Below are 26,348 nucleotides of genomic sequence, written 5' to 3' on the forward strand. Positions count from 1 at the left end.
GAGTAACTTAAGAGGACATGTGACCTTGAAGCCTCCTCATCTCTCTCATAAATCATGTGTCAATCTCCTCAGCCACTTATTATTGTTTTTGAGGTTTTTTTTTTTTTAATTTTAACATGTGACACCCGGGCATAGTGTCAAGTCTAATTTTTTTTACATATTTTGAGTTAAATATGTGAAAAATTCAGTTAAAATTTTTCAAGTACTATTTTACGAGTTAAGAAAATTTAAGAAAGAGCCCACTTATTTTTTTATTCACTACATTTTTTTTATGGACCATAAAACCGAAGCCCGTGTTACCTTATTTTCATACTCCACGTTCTACATAGTTTCACATCGGTTTTATCCCTATGCATGCACGCCGCTTTCTCTCGTATCTAGGATTTTAACTTGGTCTTTCAATCACCCATATATACACATCTTTCATGCATGAAGAAAACCCAAAATAAATTTGTCGTCTCCTTCCCCAAGCTAGGGCTACCGCACGTTAACTCCCCCACGCCTCCACGTCCAGGCAGCACCAAACTCACACACACAACCCAGTTTTCCCACCCTTTGATATTTTAGTTTTTCTTCTATAACCACCATGTCCCACAAACGGCAGGTTGCCTCGCACCCCAGCCCACGCACGATCAGTCCATGGAGGAATCTGTTGTGATCATGCAAGAAAACAACTCATGCTACCGAGGCCTCCAAGCTTTGCCCTACAACACCTCAAGTCGCCCTTTACGTTCAGACCATCACAAAAATCCAAGCCCGTGTGCACTCAGCCGAACGGAATCCACCACTGTGCGAGTCTTTCCCCTGCATGGCAGAAGCCACTAGTCATTGCCCAACCCTTCAAGAAACCGTAAACCATCATACATGCACCATACACACGATGCCAACCACTAGGAACCACGAGAAGTCATCCCCTGTTTTTTTTTCATCAAAACAGAGCCAATATCTCCACTGCGTAAGGCTCCTCCATGAGCTACCCAACCACTAGGAGGGTTGCACCGTGCAACCATTGCCACCACTGCCCCGGGCCGCTATCACTCACTGAAAAGCAAGCCTCTGCCACGTTACCCAGCTGTTGTCGTGGTTTCTCTATGCTGCACGACGCAGCACCCTCAGTAAGACCATTTCTCTTTCCACACGAGACTCTCTCTCTCTCTCTCTCTCTCACCGTGCCCTGCCGCCGTGACCACTATCGTCCACTGCCCAACCCATTGCTCCGCCGCACATTTCACTTCCTATCGGTGAGCCTCTGCCTCACAGACTATGATTTCACGAACATGTTTTCTTATATCAAAGTCTCATGGAAGCTTAGCCTAAAGTTGGTCATGCATAAAATATTTTTATGATGAAAATAGCAGTGTTATCCATTGAGTTACAAGCTATGTTAGTCTGTTTTAAAAATTTTAATATGTATAGGTGGGCTTTATTTCTTTTATAATAGTCTAAAATCTTTTATGTACAAAAAATTTGTCTAAGTTATTTAAATTGTTCTTAAGTAAAGTTTTATTTCAAAAGTAAACGATAACTGTGTAATTTTATTTTTGAACACTTTAGATATGATTTAGTCTATAAAAAATAGCTATGGTTTATTTTAAAATATTTTGGGATAATTATAGTATCTAGTATTAAATTTTATAGTTTGTTTTCAATAGTAAATAAGTTAGGATTTAATATTTTAGTCAGGGATCGAGTAGGATATTGAGGAATTTGGAAAGTGATGTTATTTTTTAGGAATTATGAGAATTTTAGCTTTTGAGGAATTAAAATAAGTTATTTTAGCATCTTAGGCTTAAATATTGACATACATGTTTAATTGGAAATTTACGGGAATTACGTGATTATATTATAGGTGACGATTATTTTATTGTTCGGCATTTTTTAGGAAAATTCTAAAAAGCTAAAAAAATTCAGGTAAACGGAGTTCCTATGCTAGACTCTGCATAAAAATAAAAAGGGCTGAGGTTGATTTTTGAAAAATATGCATGTTTTGTTATGAAAATAAATTTGAACTACCTCAGTCATTTGTTCTGCATTACTCATGAGATTCTGTTTAAGAATAAAGTATTTTCTGGCATGACTGGTGTATATATGAGCTTATTTTTGACATTTTGTTTCTAAACTGTGCAAAAGAGAGCGAATATGAAATTTTGTGCATAAATTACGTTTTTTTAGTCTGATTTTGTTCTATTCTGAAGATGTTATGTACTCTAATATAATATGATGTGATTTCTGAAAACCTCTGGCATAACATTTTGTTTATGTTTCTCTTCCGTTCTGACCTTACCACGGGTGTAAAACTGTGGCCTCTGTTTAGGTTGGTACCAACTTTTCTGTTTTTGGTGCACCCACTTTGGAAACAAAGTGATTTTCTGCGTGGTCTTTCCTATGTGCACACTCGGGGCTCTGAGAATGAATAAGGAGAAGATTCACATTCTGTTTCTGCTCGGTTGGCTGCCGGGATTTGCACAATCCTATCACGGGGGTTAAACATAGTATATGTTCTGATATGATAAAATATGACGTGATGTTTCAGTTTATACTATGCCAAAGGGATTTTGATTATGAATATTTTTGAACTTTCGCTCTGATATTTTTTATAACATATTTTGACTCTGCATTCTCAAAATAATAAGTGTTTTGTTCTGCATTCCGAACTTTGTAAATACTCATGTTTACATGCTAGTATATGTTCTCTGCTTACTGAGCTGTTGATAACTCACCCCTTATCTCCATAACATTTTTTTTTCAGATATTTTTATGATTCAGCTGGAGATCAAGAGTGGGAAGTATTGGAAAATTCTGATGATCATAAATAAATGAGTGCTAAGGGTACAAGTATTTTGGAGGATCATATTTAGTAGTTTTATCTCTAGTGGTTATTTTGGTACATCAAGTTATGAATAATTTGAGATTTTGTTAAGATGTTATTTATTTTATTGAGGTTTTGTTTAGTAGTTCTACGGAGGGATACGGATTTTTGGATCAAACAAATAAGTTAAGTGCTTTGTGGAGTCTCTGTTTATTTATTATTGATTATTAGAGTTAATATTAAATATTAAGAGCTAACTCTCCGGACCTCCGGGATCGGGGCGTTACATATATCTATCTATAGTGTATGTATATTATACAATATATATTTCCAAGAGTTCAAATCTAGGGTTTAGAATGAGAGATCATGGACACATAAACGTGACTTGTCACATTTTATTGTTGCTCGAGAAATTTACTCCAATAGCTATATTGTAGTTGGATTTGTTTTATGTGTGTATTCCTTTTCACTTTAGGCTCTAAAATTCAGTCAAACACTCTAAAAAATCTAAATCCTATACGTATAACGTATATGTAGATAGTATGCTATAAAAGATTATGCTGATAAGGTTTGGAAAAATGCTTAGTCTAAAAAAATTATAAATTAATGTTGTTTGATGTGGTACGGTTATATCTTAGTGTTAGGTAAATCTAATATGTATTAAACACATTAATTTATAACATTTGCTTCTACAGTCTTGTTTATAAAACCTAGCAATGTTTTCATGGTTAAATTTGTAAAGAAATTCTTAATCATGAAAAGTTTTATAATAAGTGGGACTTGGACTTGGACTTCCAATATAACTAAAATGAACCCTTGCTTGGTATATATGGGCCTAGGTAGTAGGTTGCACAACCCAACTGACTGGCCCAAATTCGTGATCAGGTTAGGTTAGGCCCAGATAACTGTTCGGTGAATAATAAGATAAAAGGTCAAAATACCAAAACGTTGGTACTCCTTTGGACTCATTCCAATCTTTTAGGGCATGCAAGTACTCCTGCCATATTCTTTTAACTCTCGTTCACATGACTGTGTCCTTATTCATGAAAGGAATCAATAATCACAGGATTGTACTATTTGGATATTGTTTGTATTTTGAGTTTTATTGGGGGAGGAAGATTGATAATATGGGATCGAATAACTCTTTTCATCAGTTACTATTCACTACCTCATATTTTATAATTTATAAAAAAAATGAGCTTTTAAGCGTAAGGTGTGGGGGTAAATATTGACTAATGTATAACAAAATTCTATCTAGATTATATTTCTCATGGCATATCCATAAGAGAGAATTGCTCAATTAATCACCATCATCTAGAGGTGAAACCATGCTATTCATGTGCTTGTAGTTCTTTTATAAGACATCATATTATTAAAAACTAATATTATATAAATTATTTTAATGATACAATATTTTTTAATAAATAAAAAAGATCATATCATTTTAAAAGTAGCAAAAAGAGTACATTTAGATGACAAAAACTGAAAATAAAATTATCATCTTGGATTGTGAAAAAATTTATTTTGGGGGGCTATATATCTTTAGAAGGAATATAGCTTATAGGTATAGCCATTGAATGATTAAGCATTTAACATCCAAAAAAGTGTTATATTCTTAGTAGCATCTAACAGCTGTGGATCTTTGTTTCAGTTATTGGCCTATCAAAAAGTAAACTTTGAGTATATATTTGGTAAATTATCATAAAAAAACAAAAAACTATGCTAGATATGATTTAGGATACATAAGTTTAGGTCTATTATTAAAAAAAAAAAAATTGTGAGTTTATATTTAATATTTTTAAAATATATATATATATATAAAATTTATATATTCTAAAACTATAAATATGATTTTTTAAATTATATATCTTAAAATTAATGGCTCTTTTATATAGTAAGATGAGATGAGATTGAGGCTTCGTTTGGAAAGTAAACTCATCTCAACTCATCATTACAACTTTTTCAAATCTCAATACAAAATATAATAAATAATTCAACTTTTTCAAATCTCAAAATAATAATAATAATAATAATAATAATAAATAATATTCTAATAATATTTTATCATCTCAACTCAACTCAGTTTAACATCTAAATACACTCTGAATGATTTTAGATGAGTTGAATAAAATATTATTATAATTTTATTTTTTAATATTATTATTATTTTATAATTTAAAAAAATTAAATTATTTATTATATTTTATATAAAATTTTAAAAAATTTATAATAATAAAATAAAATGAAATGAAATGATTTGTACCATAAATTTTGACGTCACATTTCTATATTTTTTTTGAGAATTACAATTACTGCTCGTGAGTATCCAGACAAAGTGAACTTATTTAACACATCCGTTACAAAGAGACCACCACACCAACACCCACTTGTCAGAATTTAATGTTATAGGTGAGGTTATTACACTTTGCAAGAAGAAAATTATTTTTCTTCATTATTTAAAAAAAATGTCATTTCGGAAAAAAACAGACTGCACATCACACTGTTCTGCTATAGTGTTTATTTATTTCAGCTGCATTAATTATTGTTCAATTGTAATTTGTTTTTATAAAAAAATGATATTTATAAATATATAAAAATCGTGTAATTATTTAAAAAAAATAAATATGTATAAAATACATATAAAAGAAATTAATTTCTTAACAATAAACTATACTATTTTTTAAAAGAGTAATGCAACACAATCTCTCAATCTCTAGTGACCATATTTTTTAAAATTTTAAAATATTTTTTAATTTTTTTGAGTTTATTTTTTTTAAATTAATTCAATTCTTTTATTTATTACTTATATATTAAATATTTGCTAAAATTAAAAAATAATAAAAATTAAAAAAAATGTAATGCCTAAAAGTTATGTAAATAATAAAAAGTTATGTAGATTTTTTTTTTTTACCTTATATATTATGTAACATCACTATTTTTTTTATATATATTTTTATGGTAAACTCATCACTGCCAAATTGCAGGGAAGATTGAATTATCACATCAGTGATCCCAGAAAATCCCCATAGATAGGAGACATTTTAAAAACATTAAAGCATATAACTATGATCCAGGAATAAAAGACATCATTCGATTCCTCTGTTTTACAGGTTTATAGAGATTATAAATTTATAATCACTAGGGTCGAGGAGACAATTATGATCACTCAGACTCTGAGTCCGAGCTCAAAGGATGCCAGCCACCCAAAAGAGGAGTAGATGGGGCTTGTAATTGCTACAATAAATTTTGTCAAAGATCTTGCCAATCCCACTAGATTTTCCCATCACCTAGTGAGTTTGCTTGCATCATCATTTCAGACTCTTCTCTCTCACAAAAAAGTACACTGCTAAAACAGTGTTCTTTTTATCTCTTTGCACAGTTGCGTTGCCTTAACCCTTGGGCTGTAAGATTCTTAAGAGAAAGTGTGAGACTTTACCCGATTTTACTCTTCTTTCTAATCACATTAGCTTCTCGTCTTAAAATAGGTGAAAAGCAAAGCACTTTGTCTCTGAAAATGGGGCTGAGAAGACCTGGCATGAACAGAAGTTTGAACAGAGAGAATCCAGATATTTTGATTGTGATGATTGCAGAGCAGCATATAATGAGACGTTGTGGGGAGGACAAGGGAGATCAGAGACAGGGAAGGGATGGGCCCTCTAAAGACTGCAGCAGAAATGAGTGGCACTGCACCAAGGAGTAATGTGTTTCCCCTATCCCCTTGTTTTTACTCGCGTGACGCGAGTCCCCCCCCCCCCCCCCCCCCCCCCCCCCCCCTCTCTCAATGAATGGATCCATTTTTTTTCATCTCCACCTAGCTCTCTGAAGAAGCCTTTTTTGTCTTTTTGGCACTCTCTTAAGTCTCGCGCTTGATGGGTTCTGCGTATCGATATCCTCTATTTTCCAGACCCATTGGCCATTTTTGTTTTGACCTTTAAATTTTGTGGACAGAAAAAGAAAGGGGAAAGATTGTGGCTCTTGATGGGGTCTGAGTGAGTCACTGAGGCTCTAAATTTCAGGTTCTCGGGTTTTGGGTTCTTGAAGGAATACCCACTTTTTTCCCCTTCATGTAAAGAAATTTACCCACTTTTTGTATTGGCTCTTTAATTTGTTGGGGTTTGAGCTTGGACAACGTCCGTGATCTTCTTAGCTTTTCCACCTCTTTTTTTGATAAAAAAAGAAACGAAGGATTTTTTCTAAAACCACTGCTTTCTGACTTCTGGTTCATACTGTTTTGTGGAAAAAGAGAAAGCTCGATTACTTGTGAACTTTGCACTGCAGGAACTTGTTTTGGGTTCCAAAAGAAAACCTATGCAGTGCCAAACTGTTTGATTTCGGAGGTCTAATTTGGGGAGATCCTATGAACCTGCATGAAAATTCTTGACACTACTCTTTTGCTTTCTGGAAGGTTTGGTGGAGAAATCTGCAGTCTTCGTGAGTGTTTTACTGTGCGTGATAGTTCCTCTGCATATGAATGGGAGGTTGGTTGTTCTTACAGGTTTCCTTTTGCTTAATGGCGTATGCTTCCACCTTCTATGCAATGTACTCAGAATGGTGCTAACTGCTATAATTCTGACTTTGAAAGTTTTCTAAAACTTAGTATGCTGATGCAGGTTTTTAGGTTCATTCCACTGCTTGTTTTGGTACTACTTTGTTGTGTTAGAGTAACATGGTTTAGGTCTGACTTGGTATTGCTTCTAGGCTTCTATCTCCTGTTGTACCCATCGTTTAAATTTCAGTGTGTCCAAAGATGTAGAGAGCTCAAAGAGCTATTCTAAGCAAATTGAATTGTAATGAGCTTCCAGCTCACTCTGTTCCCATTGTTTATGGCTATTCATATATAGTTCCTTCGTGTATGCATCTTCTTAATCAATATCTGTTCCACCTCCGCAGGTGTTGAATGATTATTGTCGAACAGAATCTTCACCTTTTTATGGTTAGTTATGCCTTGAATATTTGGTAACTTCAATTAACTTAACATGTTGCCTCTCTGCATATTGATATTGTATTATGTCTTGTTTGTTTGCTAAGAAGATGAAGGGAAAAAAGAAAGTTGCAATTTCATACAAATTAGGCCTTCAGATTGCGGTTCGAAGTGATTTCCTCCCTCGTACTAGCAACAATAATATATGTTTTCTCAATATTGTAATGGTGTGTGCGCTACAATGGATTTTTAACTTATTTTATTTTTTAGGTTGGTCCAGGTTAATGTTACTTGACCGACAACAATTGAAAGCGTGAAGATAATCAGGATTAGCATGTTCTGATCTCCCCTGAACTTTTAGTAACTGGATTTTCCAGGAGTCAGGTTGCAGTTCTTGAAATAAAGCTGGCCTAAAATACATTTGAAGCACAAGAATCCTGTTACGCAGCCCTTAGACCGTCAATGCATGATGCCTTGTAATTTTTGGTGTCCCATATGATGGAGAATAATTTGTGTATAGTTCCAACAGATATGGGAAGCCAAAGTCCTGTTGTCATAGATGGATTTCAACCACGGACAACGTCAAACACACTCATGCAGCCCAACTCATTTGACCTTAACAACCAAAACCACATAATGATTGGATTTCCAGTTCTTTCTGGATTGCAAGAAGAACCGATGAATGGTCTCCATACTAATCTTCACACTCCAAATGTTGAGCGGGTTGTTGATTCTAATGCATTGATTACATTGCTAGGAAGAAACGCAGCGAGAGATGCCTCGCTTTGCAATTCACGTCTCACTGGTAACACTCAGTTTCAAGACCAAGCAGCTGGAGGAGCAGCTATTTCTGCTGCTTCACATGCTACGTTCCTGGCTGCAAAATTTAGTCTTCAAGAAAATCTAAACAATTTAGCAATTTTGGCCCTTCAATCTGTCCTTTGGATGTTTTAGGAACTTATGCTTCAAATGGCTGTTCTAATGCTTCTTTTGCAACATCTTTGAACTGTGGATATGAAGATGTACTTGGTAATGCAAACACGAAGTGGGATACCAAGTACCCCACTCCACTAGAGCTTGTTGGGAAATCCCCAGTAAGAGCAGAGCCTCAGCCATATTCATCTACAGCAAGTATCATTCCAGATGGATGGATGTCATCACATAGTGGAAATGTGACGGCAAATGCTCCTTACAGTTCCTCCAATTTTAATAATGAGCTCTCGTTAACTCTTGCTACATCTGAGCCTTCTGTTCTCAATGAGATTAACATCCCGGATCAGTGCTCTGAAATGGGTATGTCTGGTGTGACTCGCCATTGCTTGAATGAAACAACATTAAGTTCTGAACAGACTTGCAACAGTAAGGAGCTTTCTGTAAGTTTTGGCTCTCACAGATCACCTGAGTTCTCTCAAGTAATACTAGGATCAAGATATCTTCATGTAATCCAGGAGATACTTGCTCAAATTGCAAACTATTCACTAGAAAATCTAGACCATATGAGTTATCCAACTGCTAGGAATGAGGCTGGTTCAAATATACCGTTCTCTTCAAGTTTCCCTGCTGAAAGATGGATGTCTCCCACAGTTCCTGATGTAGATGGTGGATTGGAGCTTCAAATGGAGTTCACATTGCAAAGACGGACTGTTGAAGCTAAGAAAACCCAACTGCTGACTCTGCTACAAGTGGTATGTGGGTTTGGTTTATTCCACTAGTTAGTTCAACATGTACCTAATTGGGTCTTGATATTAATTATTTTCCTGGTTGAAATAGATTAGTGCTCTGATTTTGTCATGCATATTGGCATTCACGGTTAGGGACCTTGTAACTTACAGTAGTGGATCAAAATAGAAATTTCAATAATGGTTGACCATGTGTCTTCAATTACCCATTTCAATGTTAAAAATTTCAATATTAAAACTTCAATGGTAAATTTTTTGTTTTAGGCCATATTTTTGCACTTATAAGTCTTGAATAGCTATACTTCTGTGGAGATTCAGGTTGATGACCAATACAACCAATGCGTGGATGAGATCCATACTGTTATATCTGCATTTCATGCTGCTACCGAGTTGGACCCCCAGATACATGCTCGTTTTGCTCTGCAAACAGTGTCTTTCTTGTATAAAAACCTGAGAGAAAGGATTAGCAACTATATCCTTGCAATGGGAGCACATTTTAACAGCACATGCAAGAAAGAGAAGAAAAGATCTTTTGAAACTTCTTTCATCCAAAAGCAATGGGCTCTACAGCAGCTAAAAAGTAAAGATCATCAGTTATGGAGACCCCAACGAGGCTTGCCGGAAAGATCTGTCTCAGTTTTAAGGGCATGGATGTTTCAAAACTTTCTTCATCCGTAAGCTCTCTTAGTGCATAACATTTTGACATTTGTGCTCCCAAGGTTAATAGATTATTGTTCAATTATCAGAGAGATATATTTGGTGAATTTCACATATGTACATGGATTGATATACAAGGAGCTCTTACACGTTTGATTAATTTCAGGTATCCTAAAGATGCAGAGAAGCATTTACTTGCAGTAAAAAGTGGATTGACTAGAAGCCAGGTACTTCCTGCCTCCATTATAGTGGATTGATCATTGAAGGATATAGAATATTTGGAAATTTTAATAATGACAAGTGCAATGTTTATTGTGTTCCTCCTTTTATGAAAAACCAATCAAAACTGCATTTTTGGAATTCAAAATCAGAACAAGATAGAACGAGCAAGCATAAGAACTCTTTAACCAAGTCGCGCACCCTCACTCTCTTCCTTTGAGACCAGAATTTTGCTTCTTTTGTAGACTATTTCTTCTGAACTGTATTTTTATATTATATGATCAGGTATCCAATTGGTTCATCAATGCTCGAGTTCGGCTGTGGAAACCAATGATTGAAGAAATGTATGCTGAGATGAACAGAAGAAAGGTACAACGAGATGAGGAAGGAACCCAAGCCAATCATAGAAACCACATAAGCATCAACAACCATAGATTTAATTCCACATGAAGCTGAAGGAAGAAAAGGTACATAGAAAATTTCGAGGACAGTTTCTTTGTCATTCTGTAAGAAACAAACCGCATCTAGATCCTGTACATAGTGCTCTATTAAAGTGTTGGGGGCTTTAATGATTACACTTCTCTTAATCACATGCTTCCCAGCATGAATGCCTTAGGCGAATCAGAATTCTGTGTACTATACGTGGAATTGTTTTGCATGTTTTCTGCAGAATGCAAGATTTCCTTCCATTGAGTTTAGAGTTCTTGTCTTCCATTAGTTGCCGGTTCCAAGTGCTTCATCAAACTCCATAGGCTCTATTCGTTGGAAATCTTTTCTCACTTTCTTTTCTCTCTCTCTCTCTCTCTGTGAATTGAATATAATTCTTTCCTGACTGGGAAAAGTTGAACAAAAAGACATTGAAAAGGGAAAATTGTGGTTCGAGACTCTTGAACCTCAGCTGCCGCAATTTGCAGATCAGAAACTGAAAAATCGTTTTTCTGAAAACATTATTACTTGACTCCAGAAATACCAAGTCAAGGTGAAGCAGATATCTTAAAAACTAAAACCGTCATTCTGGAGTGTGCATGTGCTTCATTAAGCATTGCTTACTCAAAATGTTAAAGGTCCCCCTTTGGTTTGTATTGAGGATATTGGTATAAAAAGTATTCAAAGAGATTCAAGTACTCTGCAGCATACAAAATTTTTAGATGAAGTGGTTTAGGTCCCCCGGATAGAGGGGGAGGGGCCGGGGAAGGAAGGAGACCTTGGAAAACCACCTTGTGAGGGCCAGCTGAATCAAACGATTGATGTTACCCAATCTCCGCACACTATATTTTTTTAAATTTTTAATTTTTTTAATATTTTAAAATTTTTTTTTCGAGTTTATTCTTTTTAAATTATTTCAATTCTTCTATTCATTTATTAAATATTGGATAGAAGGAAAAAAATTAAAAAATTATATATTGTGTGGAAGTTATATGAATAGGAAGAAGTTGTGCATATATTTTGGAATCAAACATGCAATGACATGATTGGTAGGCCACCGTGGTGGGGTGGTTCTCCAATTGCTCCGATGAGGACGAGGAGAGACGTCTCTACTCTCCTTTTTAAGTCCTAAGTGATTTTTTTTTTCTGTTCTTTTTTTCTTGTGTTTTTGTTTTGTATTTATTTATTTTTAATTAATATAACACTTTTTATCATTTTTATGTTTTAAAGTTGATGTGTTGAATCTTTTGATAATAGCAAAATGCAATGACATGATTCGCAGGCCACCGTGGGGGGTTTTTGGCTTCGTTTGGATCATCCGTTCATCTCAATTCATTATTATAATTTTTTTAAATTTTAACATAAAATATAATAAATAATTTAATTTTTTTAAATCTAAAATAATAATAATATTAAAAAATAATATTTTAATAATATTTTATTATCTCAATTCAATTTAACTCAACTCACTTTAACATCTAAATGCATTCTTTATGTTTTGAAGTTGATGTGTTGAATTTTTTCTCTTTTTTTTTATTTTTTTTTGTTTGGTAGGCGATGATTATAGTACAATGCTGCTCTTTCTGTAGGAGCTGGGACCTCCTGTGGAATATTTTTTTTAAAAATCTTTTTGTTTAGTAATTAAGAAAGTATTTTTTTAATGAAATAATTTTTTTTATTTTTTTAAAAAATATTTAAAAGTATTAAATATATATATATATAAAATAATCTAAAAAAAATCTAAAATATACTAGCGAGAACTCGTGGCTCTACAGCCACCCTTTGATTATATGCAATCGCGTTTTATTGGATGTCACGTACATCTGGGGATCCCAACAACTAGTATAATAAAATTCAAAACCAATGGATCTTTTAAAAAAAGTAGAAAACCTATTAACTATTTTAATATTTAATTTTCTCATGAATAATAAACGCTAATGTAATCACAATTGCAGTTGCATGACTTTTAATTTATAAAAAATAAATTAAATCTAATATAAATTAGATCACGTTAATGTACATTTTTCAGACTTACCATATATATTAATGTTAAATATAATTTTAGAATGTGTAAATTCCAAGCATCACTTCCGAAAAAAAATTAGATTCATCATGAAAAAATTAGTTTTATGTATATATTATATATATTTTCTTACATTTTTCAAAGCGATGCCCTAGACCTGCTTTCTAGAGTATAAATAATTTCACATGAGTGGTGTCGCATATATTTATTATTTTATTTACAATATTTATTTTGTTTGTTTTATTTTAAAATTTAAAGTTTCATGAATCTTAATATATTAATAACTTACACATGAATATAATATATGTTTTATAAATTTTTCTTAGAATTTAGAATTTTACTCTACTTATATATAACACGGTTCGTTTTGATTAAAAAATGAAATGAGATGATTTTAAATAAAAGTAAAAAATTAAATAAAATATTATTTTTTAATATTATTATTATTTAAGATTTAAAAAAATTAAATTATTTATTATATTTTATATAAAAATTTAATAAAATTATAATAATAAGATAAAATTAGATAAAACACTCAATGCAATCAAACGAACTCCATATCCTTCGAACAGTATATCCAACACCAGAATCGTCTCATCAGGTACAACTGTCGCATATTAATAGAGGCGTGACTGGACACGCATTTCTCAAACATCAAGTACTACTCTGTCGCATATAAATATAAATGTACTTTCTTCTTTCACCATGCCAGGAGCTCGAGTCCTACTAGGACACCAGAAGACGAATATATATATATATATATATATATATATATATGACCGCCTCCATGGTGCTTGCTAAGCTGTAACCAAATTGCTTTTACGTATAAAAGCTTCATTCCCAAGTTTCTCTCTCTCTGAAAAAGGGTACGTAAGGCATAAGCGGTGGTTGTAGCAATGGCAGGAGTGGTGGTGGTTTTCGACTTCGACAAGACGATTCTCGACTGCGATAGCGATAACTGGGTTGTGGATGAGTTGGGTATATCCGAGTTGTTTACCCAGTTCCTCCCTACCTTGCCTTGGAATTCTCTCATGGTTTGTGTTTATTCCATGCATTATTTATTATATATATATATATATATATATATATTCTTCGTGTCCTACAACTTTTTTTCTCCCTGCAAATTCGCCATGTTTATAATCTCTGTAAAAATTACTATATTTTCAGGATAGGATGATGATGGAGCTTCACTCACGGGGAAAAACGATTGAGGACATTGCAGAGTGTTTGAAACGTGCAACACTGAACCCCAGGATTATCTCTGCAATTAAATCAGCCCATGCTTCTGGGTACGTACTTTGCTCAACTCAAATTTCAAACATATACACATGAGGAGAATTTGATGTATTAGTAATACGTGTTACATATGCTGTAGTAGTTACGAATTCCGAGTTCTGTTAAGGATTTTGTGTACGATTCGCAGGTGTGATTTGAGAATACTCAGTGACGCAAATGCCTTTTTCATCGACACGATTTTGAAACATCATGGTTTGATTGAATGTTTCAAAGAAATCAACACGAACCCAAGTTTTATTGATGAGGAAGGCTGGCTTAGAATCTTACCATACCATGATTTCAGTTCTCATTCTCATGGCTGCAGTAGTTGTCCTCCCAACATGTGCAAGGTGATATAAATTGTCCTAGATCTATATTTACTCTTTCAAAATATTTGCAGCCGTGAATTAACGTAATTTCTTTAAAAAAAGTGAATAAAACATGAGACTACATGAAAAAAAATTAATTTTTTAATAGTGAACTTCACTCTTTTTCAAAAAGATTACGCGGCGTTTATTCATTTCATAGTTATATGTATAATTGCTCCAATAATTTCGATTGCTGCAATGCCAAGATATGTTCCTTTATATTTGCTATTACAACCCAAGTTTCTCAAAGCTTTTTGGCTGATAATAATGTATCTTCCAACAGGGTTTAGTGATGGAAAGGATCCGAGCTTCTCTTCCTGCTGAGGGAAAGAAAAAGATCATCTATCTTGGAGATGGAACTGCAGATTTTTGCGCTGGTTTGAAGCTTGAAGAAGGAGATTTTCTGATGCCAAGGAAGAATTACCCTATCTGGGAGATAATTTGCACCAACCGAAGCCTCATCAAGGCAAAAGTCCATGAGTGGAAAGATGGGGAGGACCTTGAGACTATATTGCTCGATTTAATAAACCCATTTTTCATTGAAGAGAAATACAATGTGAGAAGCAGTAATGATCGAATGGTACTTGCAGTTGAGTGCAAGTTCCTCACGAGTTCAATCACTGCCCATGAAGCCTCGAGCAATAGTACCCCCCAGTTCCCCAGTAGTTGTAAAGAATTCTGATTGTTGGCTCAATATAAACATCAATCATTTTTCCTGTATCTTTCTGGCTATAACAATGATATGATCCTACGTCTTCTTTATCAGAAACTGAAATAGAAGGCCTAAAAATAAGAACTATATTACGACTGCCCAATAGCGAAACCTATACTTCAAAACAACTAATTAATGATATAATTAGAACTTTATTAAAATATTATAAAGAACAATAACTTCTCATTTTTAAACAATGTGAGATCTCATACGTCACATACCCTTATCACATACCGTTGAGATAAGTTCTGATAATATTTGTAATGCCTTAATGGAATGAGCAAATCATATATGTCTATACTCTAAAAAGAATATACAATGATACAATCAAAAGGAATTCTACTCATCAATACTATTCACTCTCACACTTCATACCTACAATTTTTTTTATAAGATGTAGGAGGATTTTTTACAAAGTGTGAAAGTATTTTTTATAAGATATAGTGTAAAGTAATAAATAGTAACTGATAAAAAAAAAATTTTTACAGCTAATGTCTCGTTGAAACATTACAAAGAAATTTTTATTTCTAAACAATGTATGATCACATACGCTTCTTGATCTTATCATTATCAATATCACGACTTAAGTAGCTTCTTGGACCCACGTGATGTGACTATGGTCGATAAAAGCTGAAACAACTCCTTACTCATCTATTGCTTTCCAACTTAATTGCCACAAAAGGGTCCTAATCATTGTTTATGCATGTATCTACAGAAAGCTTTTTACCAACTACGTAGAGAAAAGAGGCAGACATAGAATACAAGTGTAAACCCACTAAATCTTCCACTTACTTATCAGCCAACCTAAATTCCCATAAAAAAAAGAGTCTAGCAACTCGGCATATTATCTAAAAAGAATTCCTCCACTACCAACAAAATAATAGTCATTGAGAAATCAAAGAAGAATAAGACATATTTAAAACATCAGAAAAGCATAGCCACCATATCCAAGGCTTATTATTGTGATTATTATCATTCGTTTGTCTCGTTGATGAAGAATTATTTGAGGATTTACAGACAGCTTAGCTTATAGCTCAAGCCTACCTCAACTTATAACAGTGATGGCTACAAATTAAAGAATGAAAATATATGCTTTCTTTCTATCCCCACCCCTCCACAGTACATCTTTCCTTTTCTTGACCTCTATCTATACAACAACATGGTTACCCTCTCACTTATCAACCCCAAATAACAAAAAGAGAAAATGCAAACCCCTATGATATAATAGACTACAAAAAATTATTTCCTCCACTCCTTTTGATCTTTCTAATTTCATACTTGCAGAGAAATTCGTGTTTTTATAGGTTTCAACTTCAGGCCCATACTTTCAGGTGAAAGAAGCTCCGGAGCAATGCAAGACGGACTCAAGGGGCTCCTCGGGCTGACACTTGATTGAGATGGTCTATACAAGCCGTATCCCATGAGGAAGTACTCCAATGGTATCAACATGGCATGAGGCTGCTCCTCTGTTACCATTGACCCACATGCCTGAACCTGTATGTTTGTTCCCCACACCCCCAGTAAATAAAGCTCATTCTCACGCTAGCCATATATGAACATAAAACAGGATGGGATAGAGCTGTTGCATACCTCAACTAATGCACTGTATCGCCTATCTAGATTGGAAGTCATGTGGAGAGCCTCTGAGTGAAATGGAGAGTTATCCCCAACAAAAATTAGAGAACGGCATTGTAGTTTTCTCAATCCCTCCGTAATGTCAGGTCTCCTGCTAGACATAAAAAATAGAGTTACTCCAAATCTCTAGGCACTAGCATGTGTGTGAATCACGTTTTTTCAATGTGGGACTTCAATTATAAAAACACAAGGGCAACGTAACCCACACCATGGAAGACAGTCATCTATAAAGTAGTAAACAATCAATGCACACATAATCAACAGCACATTTTCTAGAGGATGGCAAATCCTCACACTGATCAGTTATGATATATAAAGAATTTAAGATAAATTATATGGGTGATAAAGTCTGCATATTAATATTTGAGGATGCACGGTCCCGTCCTCTTCCATAAAACAATATGTGAGGATGCACCCTAGGGTTGCACTCAACCATAGAAGGATTTCAAATTAGACATTCATGCCCTATGTACTAAATTCCAGGGATTTTACCCTTACTATGGAAAGTAAAGCAAAACTATCTTAAAAACAGGATTTACCCATTGATTGCTTCCAGAAACCGCCAAACATTTGAACTCTGCCTCTCCTCCAAAGACTGTTGAAGGAAACATAATGTCATGGAAGTCAGACAAAGTGCTCAGCCTTTTACCACAATTATCACTCATCTTTCAATTAATAAATAGATTATTAAAAGAAAAAAGAAAGGAAAGATGGGTTAAGTTGGAGGACTGACTCTTCTACATGTCTGAACTATATCTGACTCTGATATTTGAGCACTGCCATGAACTTCCTGCCACCATTATTTAAAATCCAGTTATCTACCGACCAAAGTCTCAAAACATGAAGATCAATGGAGGAAACTTAAGCACAGGCATACCTTGCTGAAGTACCTCTTAAGCAATAACTCAGTCACCACTCCACACATGCCATAAAAGTAGAGTAAGTTTGACATCACCTACAGATTATATTAAATCTCGTATAAGAATAAGATTCTCCAACCCAAATAATTAGCAAAAAGTTTCAGAAAAAGAACCTTATTATACAACCATTCTGTCCAAGAGGGTGCTTTGCATAGAGGAGAGATGAGTATCAATCCAAGAACACGTTGTCTGTATTTCATCTGTCATCAAGAGTGATAGTTCGGTCATTTGACTTTCAAGTGTCCAAAACAGAACCTAAAAGTCGCAAACAAAACATGTGTGCTGTGCCATGGGAGACAACTTACAGCAAATAGGGTCAGGACATAAGCTCCTGCTGTAACCCCCATACACATCACAGCACCAAGTCTGGGCGAGAGAGAGAGAGAGAGAGATCAGTCATTTCCCTTAATTATATACAGATCATGATGAAAGAATAAAACAACATAAATGAGATCTTTTTTTATAAACATTTGAAATGTCATATCACATCTTTTCAGACAACTACATAAGCATTACTAGCCACCAACATAAACTAGGATAGTCATACAAACTGAAACTATATGAGGCAAATGAGAACCCTAGGGAGAGTTCCTGATTAGCCAATGCTTAAAAAGAGAACAGATACGAATCAAGTGAAACAAAATTACCCAAAGAAATCGAGAACCTCGACAATCTGATCTGCTAAATCATCAGTGGAAAGCAAAGGCTTTTCGGGGCTGATTTCAGCAGCTCCCAACTGCAACAGCTCTTGAAGAAATAAATTATGTTAATTATTGCATTTAATAAATAACATAGTAATGCAATGCAGATATGAAAATCAAACATTACCAAAATATGTCAAATAGTAAGTTACAAACCTCATGCCCTGGAGGACTAATATGATATATGCAAAAATTGTGGAGCAGCAAGGAACATGCTTCTGGACAAAAGAATAATCCTTGAAAGCAGGACACATCTGATCAATCACATACAGCCAAAAGATAAGTTAGAGCTTGGTAGCATGGTGAAATAGGTTTATAGTATCATCTGACTTCTTAATTTCTTGATGGAACAAATCAAGAAACATGTTATCAATAAAATCCTTGTTTTACTGATAAGAAAAAGAAACATATGATGCATATTTTCATTTTTCGTACCCTAAAACATGCACGGTGTGGATTCAAATTTAAACTATGGCCATGCATGAAGACCACATGTATTTTGATGAGAGTTGAGGGAAAGCAAACATATTTCTGACATTTCGTTACAAGACATTCATTGTCCCACAGAACTACGCAACTTAAAGCTGAAATAATTTGGCAGTCTATCATTTACAAAAAATTCTGGACGATGCAAGTTTCCAGCAATTCATGCTTATGTTACTCATATTTCCCAAAATTTTGGACAATTTGATCATGTTCTCCATACTGATAAGTGAAAAAAAAAAAACTATATATACCAAAAATCAACATAAAAGCATTGGAAATTACTAAGTATATCTATCGATATACCATAAATTAATGGGCTTGGTGAGGAAGATGCAGTGTTGGACATCCCGCATACATGACGGTCTAAAATTCGAATCCACATGAACGGAAAAAACTTTGTAAAAAATTAAGTTAAATTTACTCACGATTTAGAGCTAAATCTGGATAAGTGACAAGAGCTGGCTTGTCCGGGTCTCCATACACAGCAACAGACACAGAACCAAGAGAAGTTTCTATACGGTGCTCCTGCAAGACATATTTCAATGGGCGCATAACAGTTTCATTCATATTCAGAACCGAGCAAATTAAATAGGCAAATAAACTCCTCAAGACCCAATATCCATTCCTGCCATCCTATTTGTGAATTCCCAACCTTAGAATCAAAGACACAGCAAGGTCCAGTTTTGTTGGCACTACAGTAAAGCTTCGCTCGATTTAAAATACAAAAACAAACTTATAAAAAAAAAATACAAAAACAAATGAAACCAATCTAATACTAAATCCTAACAGCAACATTTGCAGTCAACAACCAGGAGCAACTTTAATGCTGACAATTTTTCCAAGCATATCATCGGATTTTTCCTTGAAAACACAATGAATTAACCGACTATAGAGAAAGAGAGAATATAACAATCATGGCAAGAGAAACCAAAATGAATAGATTATTACTCTGTTATTCAATGCCAAACTAAAACTTGTTCAAAAGAACATCAAGTTGGTCAGATGTTTGCAGCATGCTTAGTTGGGAGGAGAGACTGGTCTTTTAATTTTTTTCAGTGTACTACATTTCTAAGCAACCAAACAAAGCATTGCGCACATTAAATAATAGATGCAAAGATAAGAGAAGAATGCAGGTTACCCTTCCGCCGAAAGAGATCCCCTCCATATCCACTGATACAGAGTCGCTCGAATCACCCATCTCTCTCTCTCTCTCTCTCTCTCTCTCTCTCAATTTGCAGAGGGTATTTGGCTTCGGCTTAGGCCTCCATGGCATTTATATACCAGTCTCCCTCCTCTCTATCTCCTATTTTAAAAACTAACTCGTGGTTAACTCACACGGGTCGCTCCGAGTCACCGACGCTCTGACAGAATGCTCACGAGCGGTCGGGCACGTAATTCTGCGACCCGGGTGTCTGGTTAAAACATTAACCACAGTTAGCGAGACCGACAGTTTTTGTTCAAATACTATATTACCCTTGTGGCCCCCAGACACGACAACGACGCGTTTGTTTAATTTCCATGCATTCAACTTCTCCCTCTCTCTTTAATTTCTTTCTTTTTTCTTCTCCTATTATTTATTTCCCTTTCCTCTTTTTCTTTTCTATTTTTTTCTTTCATTTTATTTAATGAGTTAATCTACATACCCCATATAAGAAGTGCTCATAAAAGCTTATACAAAAAATTTTAAAATTATAATAATATTTTTTTAAAGATGATTTTTTTTTTTTATCCTTATTTATTAATAAGACTGTACACGCAATCTCTCATTCAAGACTGTAAATATAATTTCCCTTATTTAATTAAATCATTAATCAAATTTGATTTGCTGCTAAATTAAACTTTCAAAACACTTCTAGAATAAATATTATAAATCTGATTCTCAAAAAATAATGATATTAAAAGAATAATCTAACATTAATTGTTACCTTTCAAGAAAATATCATATTTATTAATGTTATTATAAATTATAATCATAATAATAAAATAAAGAAAATGATAGATGCACAATCCTTTTTACAATTCTTTAATTTTATATTAGAGGTATTTTTATAAAATATTTTATAAAGCGAACGTCAATTTACATAAATATTTTTATTTTAAAATATGATTATATAGTAAAAATGATTATGCATATATAATTATTTTAATAATAATCCTAATCATTTTATTGGGATTTTATTACATCCTAAAGTTCTAAAGAATACTTGCTTTTTGTTCGATTCCTTCCATCATTTTGTGCTTAGAAACGATCATTTTATCGAATTAAATGATAGACATGTATATATAATTAATAATTCCTTAAATTTATATAATTCTTTTTAAAAAATGTACGGAATATAATAAAATCTAATTCATATATATATTATTTTAAAATTATATTTATTTGGTATATAATTTTTTGTGAAGGATCTTTTAAAAGATGCTAACTGGCATTCGACCACAGGTTTCTGTAGTTGAGAAATTATGTTCTATAGTCAAGATGGGGTCCTTTGCTCTAAGAAAATAAAATAAAATAAAAATAAAAGAGTAAGATGGGGTCCATTAATGCATAAATTAATTACGCAATATATCACTTTCCTCTTAAGTTGGTATCTGTCTTTAGCATTCACCAGACATTAACAAAAAGGTTTCTTTCGAGTCTTTGAACTGAATAAAAAAAAAATTTAAAAACAAAATAAGAAAATGATTTTCCAACAGCAATTGACTAAAAACAACACGAGAAAAAACAGCATAAACTGCCCATTAGTTTCACCATCACATCTAACTTTCTTCCTTTAATGCCCGTAATTATTTTGAAGTATTCTATTATGAAAAATTCCTCTTATCCGTTATTATTCATTATCGCACATCTTACATTTTGTAAAAAAGATCTTCACACTCTATAAAAAAAAATTTATAAGTACGAAATGTGAAAATGAATAGTAATTTATGTATAAAATTTATTTTCTATTATATATGTTAAAACATACTATCTACGTTACTTGTAAAATTTAAAATTTAAATTTTATTTTTCAAATCAAGTAAATATTTTAGTAGGTGTGTTACTCACGTCAACTTGTGAATAAAATTTTTCTATGCAACCTTTAATTTGTTTCTTTTTTGTCTACTTCATATGTTATTTTGAATAATAAAAATTAAAATATTCTATTTATTATCTCTTACACCCACACACTAAAATGTGATTTATTATTTTTATCATTTTATTTAAATATAAATATTTAAATAAAATAATAAAATTAATAAATCATGTATTGATGTGTAATATAGAGATGATAAATAATATTTCTCATAAAAATTATGTGTTTTTCATAAAATTTCGAAAAGAATAAAAGTTTGGTAACCATCCAAATAATTTCAGTGCAATCCGACCCCTCATAATTACCCAAAAATTTTTTTTTCTTTGGTCCACCAAAAACTGTGCCAAATGTCACCCATTAAGTTCAGTTTGGATATATAAACGATTTTATTTCATCTCATCATTATAAATTTTTTAAATTTTTACATAAAATATAATAATTAATTCAACAGTTTTATCTTATCTCATCATTATAATTTTCTTAAATTTTTACACAAAATATAATAAACAATTCAACTTTTTTAAATCTCAAAATAATAATATTATTAAAAAATAATATTATAATAATATTTTATTTAATTTTTAATTTTTATCTAAATTTATTTCATTTCATCTCATCTCATCTCACTATCTAAACGGAACTTAATGTTTTCAGAATCTCATATACTTGTAATTTTATGTTCAGCATTTATTGTTATTTGCTTAGATTATCTGAATAATATATTAAGTTAATATTATTGAACTAACTTAATTATGTCTTAAAATCCGACAAAATTTTCTAAAAAATATTGGACAAAAGCTCTAAACAATCTTGACTCATATTTGTTTCACAAATATATATATATATATAAAATAGATATTTATATATAGATTAACTATATTTAAAAAATAAAAAATAAATAAAAGGAGCTGTTCTTAATTGACCACCTCATCATAATAGGGAGCTTTTAATAATTATCTGTGGAATTTTTTTTATTAAATAAAATGAATAATACTAATAAATAACTTAAAATGATGAATTTTCAAAATAAATGAGTGTAGGGGACATTTGCAGCCTGCGATAACAATAAGTACTGTTTGGAAACTAAGGTCAGTTTGGATTTAGAATTGATATAAATTTATTCATCTCATCTCATCTAATAATTATAATTTTTCTAAATTTTTACATAAATATAATAAGCAATTCAATCTTGTTAAATTCTAAAATAATAATAATATTTTATTTAACTTGTAATTTTCATTTTAACTCATCTCATCTCAACTGACTATCTAAACCTCACCTAAGAATATTTTAGAGTATATGTGAATAGTTGTGACATAATTTTTTAGTACTAGTGAAATAGTTGTTATGATGTTTTATTGGATTTTAGAAGATAAGAGAAAAAAATTTGAATAAAAATATTATAAAGTTACAAAATTGTTTGAATATATTTTTTTAATATTATTTTTGTTTACAATTTTGAAAAATGTGTATAGGATTTTGTATTTTGTTTGAAAGTTTTAAAAAGTTGTAATGATTATATAATGATTAAATGAAAAGTTGAAGATTTGAAATTAGAAAATATTTTGTATTTTAGTAATGTTTGAAAAAAAATATTTGAGAATACCCGAGAACAAACATGTTTTCAAAAATGGACCCTAGGTGGTTTAGTTACACAAAATCAAACTATCTCACCTTATAGAATCATTATAATTTTCTCAAACTTTCACACAAAATATAATAAATAATTTAATTTTTTTGAATTTCAAAATAAAAATTATATTATAATAATATTTTATTTAATTTTTAATAAAATATCTCATCTGCATAACTAAACGAGACAATCTCATATCCACTACAACCTGCTTGAGAAGGGAGTTAAGATCTATCACTCCACCATGACCACCATGACTACTTGTGTGGTCGCCTCCCAGGTGGAGTTCTACTCCTTTAATGTGGTTTATAGTCACCTTATAAGAGGAGAGAGATCTTCCCTCTAATTAAGCTCTTAGGTTAATTTTGATAGTGAAATGATCTAAAATTATTTATAAAATAATAATAAATAATTTATAAATAATAATAAAACTGTTTGTAAATAGCCAAAGACAGCCATCACATGTGAGGAGGCAACGCTCATCGTAGGCTCATGATGATTATCGCTTCTTCCTTCTAGGCCTGTTATTCATAAGAATAATTTTTTTCAATAAGACTATTTATTCTCATACCTCATATTATATAAAAAAAAAAAAAAAAAAAAATTATCAAGAATAAGAGCACTCTTAATGAATTAACTGAAGTTAAAATATATTTTTTATAAATATAAGATGAATTTAACGTTTAGCTATTCCATTTATATAAATCTCCATATTGAAATAATTATTTTTTCATTATATAACAATAAAATAACATAAAATGAATTTGGTTTTGGATATTCACATTAAATTTTTATATTGGATTATCTATTTATTCATTATATAGGAATGAGTAATTAATAATTAAAAAAATCTTTAATTTTTAATTATTAATTTAATTTAATTTATTATATTTTACTAATTTTTATCATTCCCTTCCAACTATATTTTTTTTATCAAATTTGGATAGAGTATCTATGAATCTGTCCAGTTGAAGAGAGCATCCATTCAACAAACATTTTTAAAAATTGGATATGTTGGTTTGTTGGAGAGAAAAATAATTCATAAAATAAAAATTTGGCCTCTGAACAAGAACATTCAAATTTGAAAATTATTTTGAATGTAACTATAGTTAAATTTTAATTATTTAAAATTTAGTTAATCTATTGTGATCCTTTGTTATTCTTTAATGACTAAATATTCAATAAATTTAATTTTTAATTAATCCATTAAAAATTCTCTAAGGTGTAAAGGTAAATAGCGAGTAATGTTAGGCTGTTAGCAAATCCCTCTCCATAATTGGCCGTGGCGGTTGAAAGTTGAAACTCCCTCCTATTTATCATTTTGTGTTTTGTTTTGTTTTGTTTTTTAAGTTACGAGTTTTTTTTTTCTTTTAACTTTTTACATAAAGTGCTTTGAAATTATTATTTTTTCTTTACAAAATGCGTACACTAACAAAGTTTTGGAAAATGTTCCAAAGAATAGTACTGTTCTTGAGAACACCAAGAACATGACCTCAACATGACCTCAAGCTGACAACGTTGCTTTGCTTTACTCATTTAAGTTTTTTTTTTCTCTTTAAATATATATATCTTCTATATATATAAGTGGCTATTTAACGGAGCTTAACGGAAATTCTTGTTTTCCGTTAAGTGACTATCAAACGGTGTTAAAACGTAGCAATCCGCGTTTTTATGGTCCATTCGAAAATGCCTCTCTCAAACCCAGCCTTCTCTAGAAAGTTCCTTCTCTGGAAACTAAACATCTCTCTCTAAAAACTCGCTCGCCCGAACGGGGGAAGGAGAGCTTCGGCTCCTTCTTCCTCTTCCTCTCCTCCTTCTTCTCACAGGCCCTTCATCGTCTCCGGTGGTCTCGTTTGTTTGTTTTTTTTTTTTTTTTTTTTTCACGTTTTTTGCCGAATAAAGGAGTAGCCGTTTCGAGCTTCTCCGGTGACCATCTTCCGACACGCGTACCACCAGGAGAAGCCTCACCCGCCGATCTTGCGGTCGATAGAATTGGGAGCCAATTGGAGCGGCGCGTTGCGCCGACACGCTGTTAAAGAAAACGCGTGGGGTTCTCAAACCACTGCGTTTGTTGCTTCTTGATTTGAAGATCTATTTTGAAATTTTTATTCACTTCTTCTGTTTGTTGTATTTTTCTTGCATTGTATTGTTCTTTCTCTCGTCGAGACGGTGTGAATCCGAAAGCCAAGTTTGGATTTTTTTTTCTTTTTGTTTTTCTGTTCGTTGTGGGTTCCGTTTTTTTTTTCCTTGCAGTTATTCTTGAAGGAGCTAGCAGCAGCTCTCTGTCGATTTCTGCGTAGCCTCCGTGCTGTCACCGTAAGAAAGATCCATCGAGCTGCCAACCACCGTCTGCAACAGATCCAGCCTCTGGTTCCTTGCTTTTCCATTTGAGCTTCTTGTTGTTGTTGGTATCTCTTAACTTTCTCAATTTGTTTAAATATGAAGTTGCTTATATGATTTCATATTTGTCTTTTGTATTTATATTTGCATCTTTTTATTATTTGTGTTTATGATTTTCTAATATATTTAGTTTATCTAGCGGATTTTTTGTTCGTGGGATTGATATAGGGAGTTTTTAAAGTATTGTGTAAGGACTTTTTGTAGAATCCTTGAATAGGGATTACTTTTCTTGCACTCAACAAATGCACATGAAGAATTTCAATCATAATGCTCTTATAGGAATGTGGGAAAATTTTAGCAAAGTATAGCAATCCAGATTGTTGAACTTGGAAAAGTTTGAAAAAACCAATATTTCAATAATAGTGCACCTCATTATATGGTCCTGCTCATGTGTAAAGCAAAGCAAA

The 26,348-nt window shown here is 32.5% G+C and overlaps 2 protein-coding genes and 1 pseudogene across 2 annotated transcripts; 2 read left to right on the plus strand and 1 right to left on the minus strand.

Annotated features, from left to right (window-relative positions):
* The first annotated feature begins 5,815 nt into the window (after nt 1-5,815).
* LOC121243354 lies at nt 5,816-10,087 on the plus strand (annotated as a pseudogene).
* A 3,502-nt stretch (nt 10,088-13,589) lies between these two features.
* LOC121243355 (inorganic pyrophosphatase 2-like) lies at nt 13,590-15,097 on the plus strand. The gene is made up of 4 exons (XM_041141470.1): nt 13,590-13,768; nt 13,902-14,023; nt 14,158-14,359; nt 14,661-15,097. The coding sequence occupies exons 1-4, from the start codon at nt 13,631-13,633 to the stop codon at nt 15,057-15,059; spliced, it is 861 nt and encodes a 286-aa protein (XP_040997404.1). The 5' UTR covers nt 13,590-13,630; the 3' UTR covers nt 15,060-15,097.
* Nucleotides 15,098-16,013: 916 nt separating this feature from the next.
* On the minus strand, nt 16,014-20,145 carry LOC121243359 (protein NDL2). The gene is made up of 11 exons (XM_041141473.1): nt 19,970-20,145; nt 19,257-19,356; nt 18,502-18,599; nt 18,292-18,380; nt 17,950-18,010; nt 17,758-17,844; nt 17,602-17,679; nt 17,458-17,514; nt 17,264-17,319; nt 16,680-16,815; nt 16,014-16,583 (listed from the first exon to the last, which is right to left on the minus strand). The coding sequence occupies exons 1-11, from the start codon at nt 20,102-20,104 to the stop codon at nt 16,362-16,364; spliced, it is 1,119 nt and encodes a 372-aa protein (XP_040997407.1). The 5' UTR covers nt 20,105-20,145; the 3' UTR covers nt 16,014-16,361.
* Between the last annotated feature and the right edge of the window lie 6,203 nt (nt 20,146-26,348).

The sequence above is a fragment of the Juglans microcarpa x Juglans regia genome, chromosome 8D, assembly GCF_004785595.1.
Source record: "Juglans microcarpa x Juglans regia isolate MS1-56 chromosome 8D, Jm3101_v1.0, whole genome shotgun sequence".
NCBI lineage: Eukaryota > Viridiplantae > Streptophyta > Magnoliopsida > Fagales > Juglandaceae > Juglans > Juglans microcarpa x Juglans regia.

Bases quoted from the DNA above. Each gene is read 5' to 3' on its own strand.
- LOC121243359 (XM_041141473.1), bottom strand. From the start codon at position 20,104: ATGCCATGGAGGCCTAAGCCGAAGCCAAATACCCTCTGCAAATTGAGA. The intron at 19,357-19,969 runs GTAACCTGCATT...TATGTCTTGCAG, and splicing joins GGATCTCTTTCGGCGGAAGG to GAGCACCGTATAGAAACTTC. The intron at 17,680-17,757 runs GTTCTTTTTCTG...TATAATCTGTAG, and splicing joins CAGAATGGTTGTATAATAAG to GTGATGTCAAACTTACTCTA.
- LOC121243355 (XM_041141470.1), top strand. From the start codon at position 13,631: ATGGCAGGAGTGGTGGTGGTTTTCGACTTCGACAAGACGATTCTCGAC. The intron at 14,024-14,157 runs GTACGTACTTTG...TACGATTCGCAG, and splicing joins AAATCAGCCCATGCTTCTGG to GTGTGATTTGAGAATACTCA. The intron at 14,360-14,660 runs GTGATATAAATT...ATCTTCCAACAG, and splicing joins GTCCTCCCAACATGTGCAAG to GGTTTAGTGATGGAAAGGAT.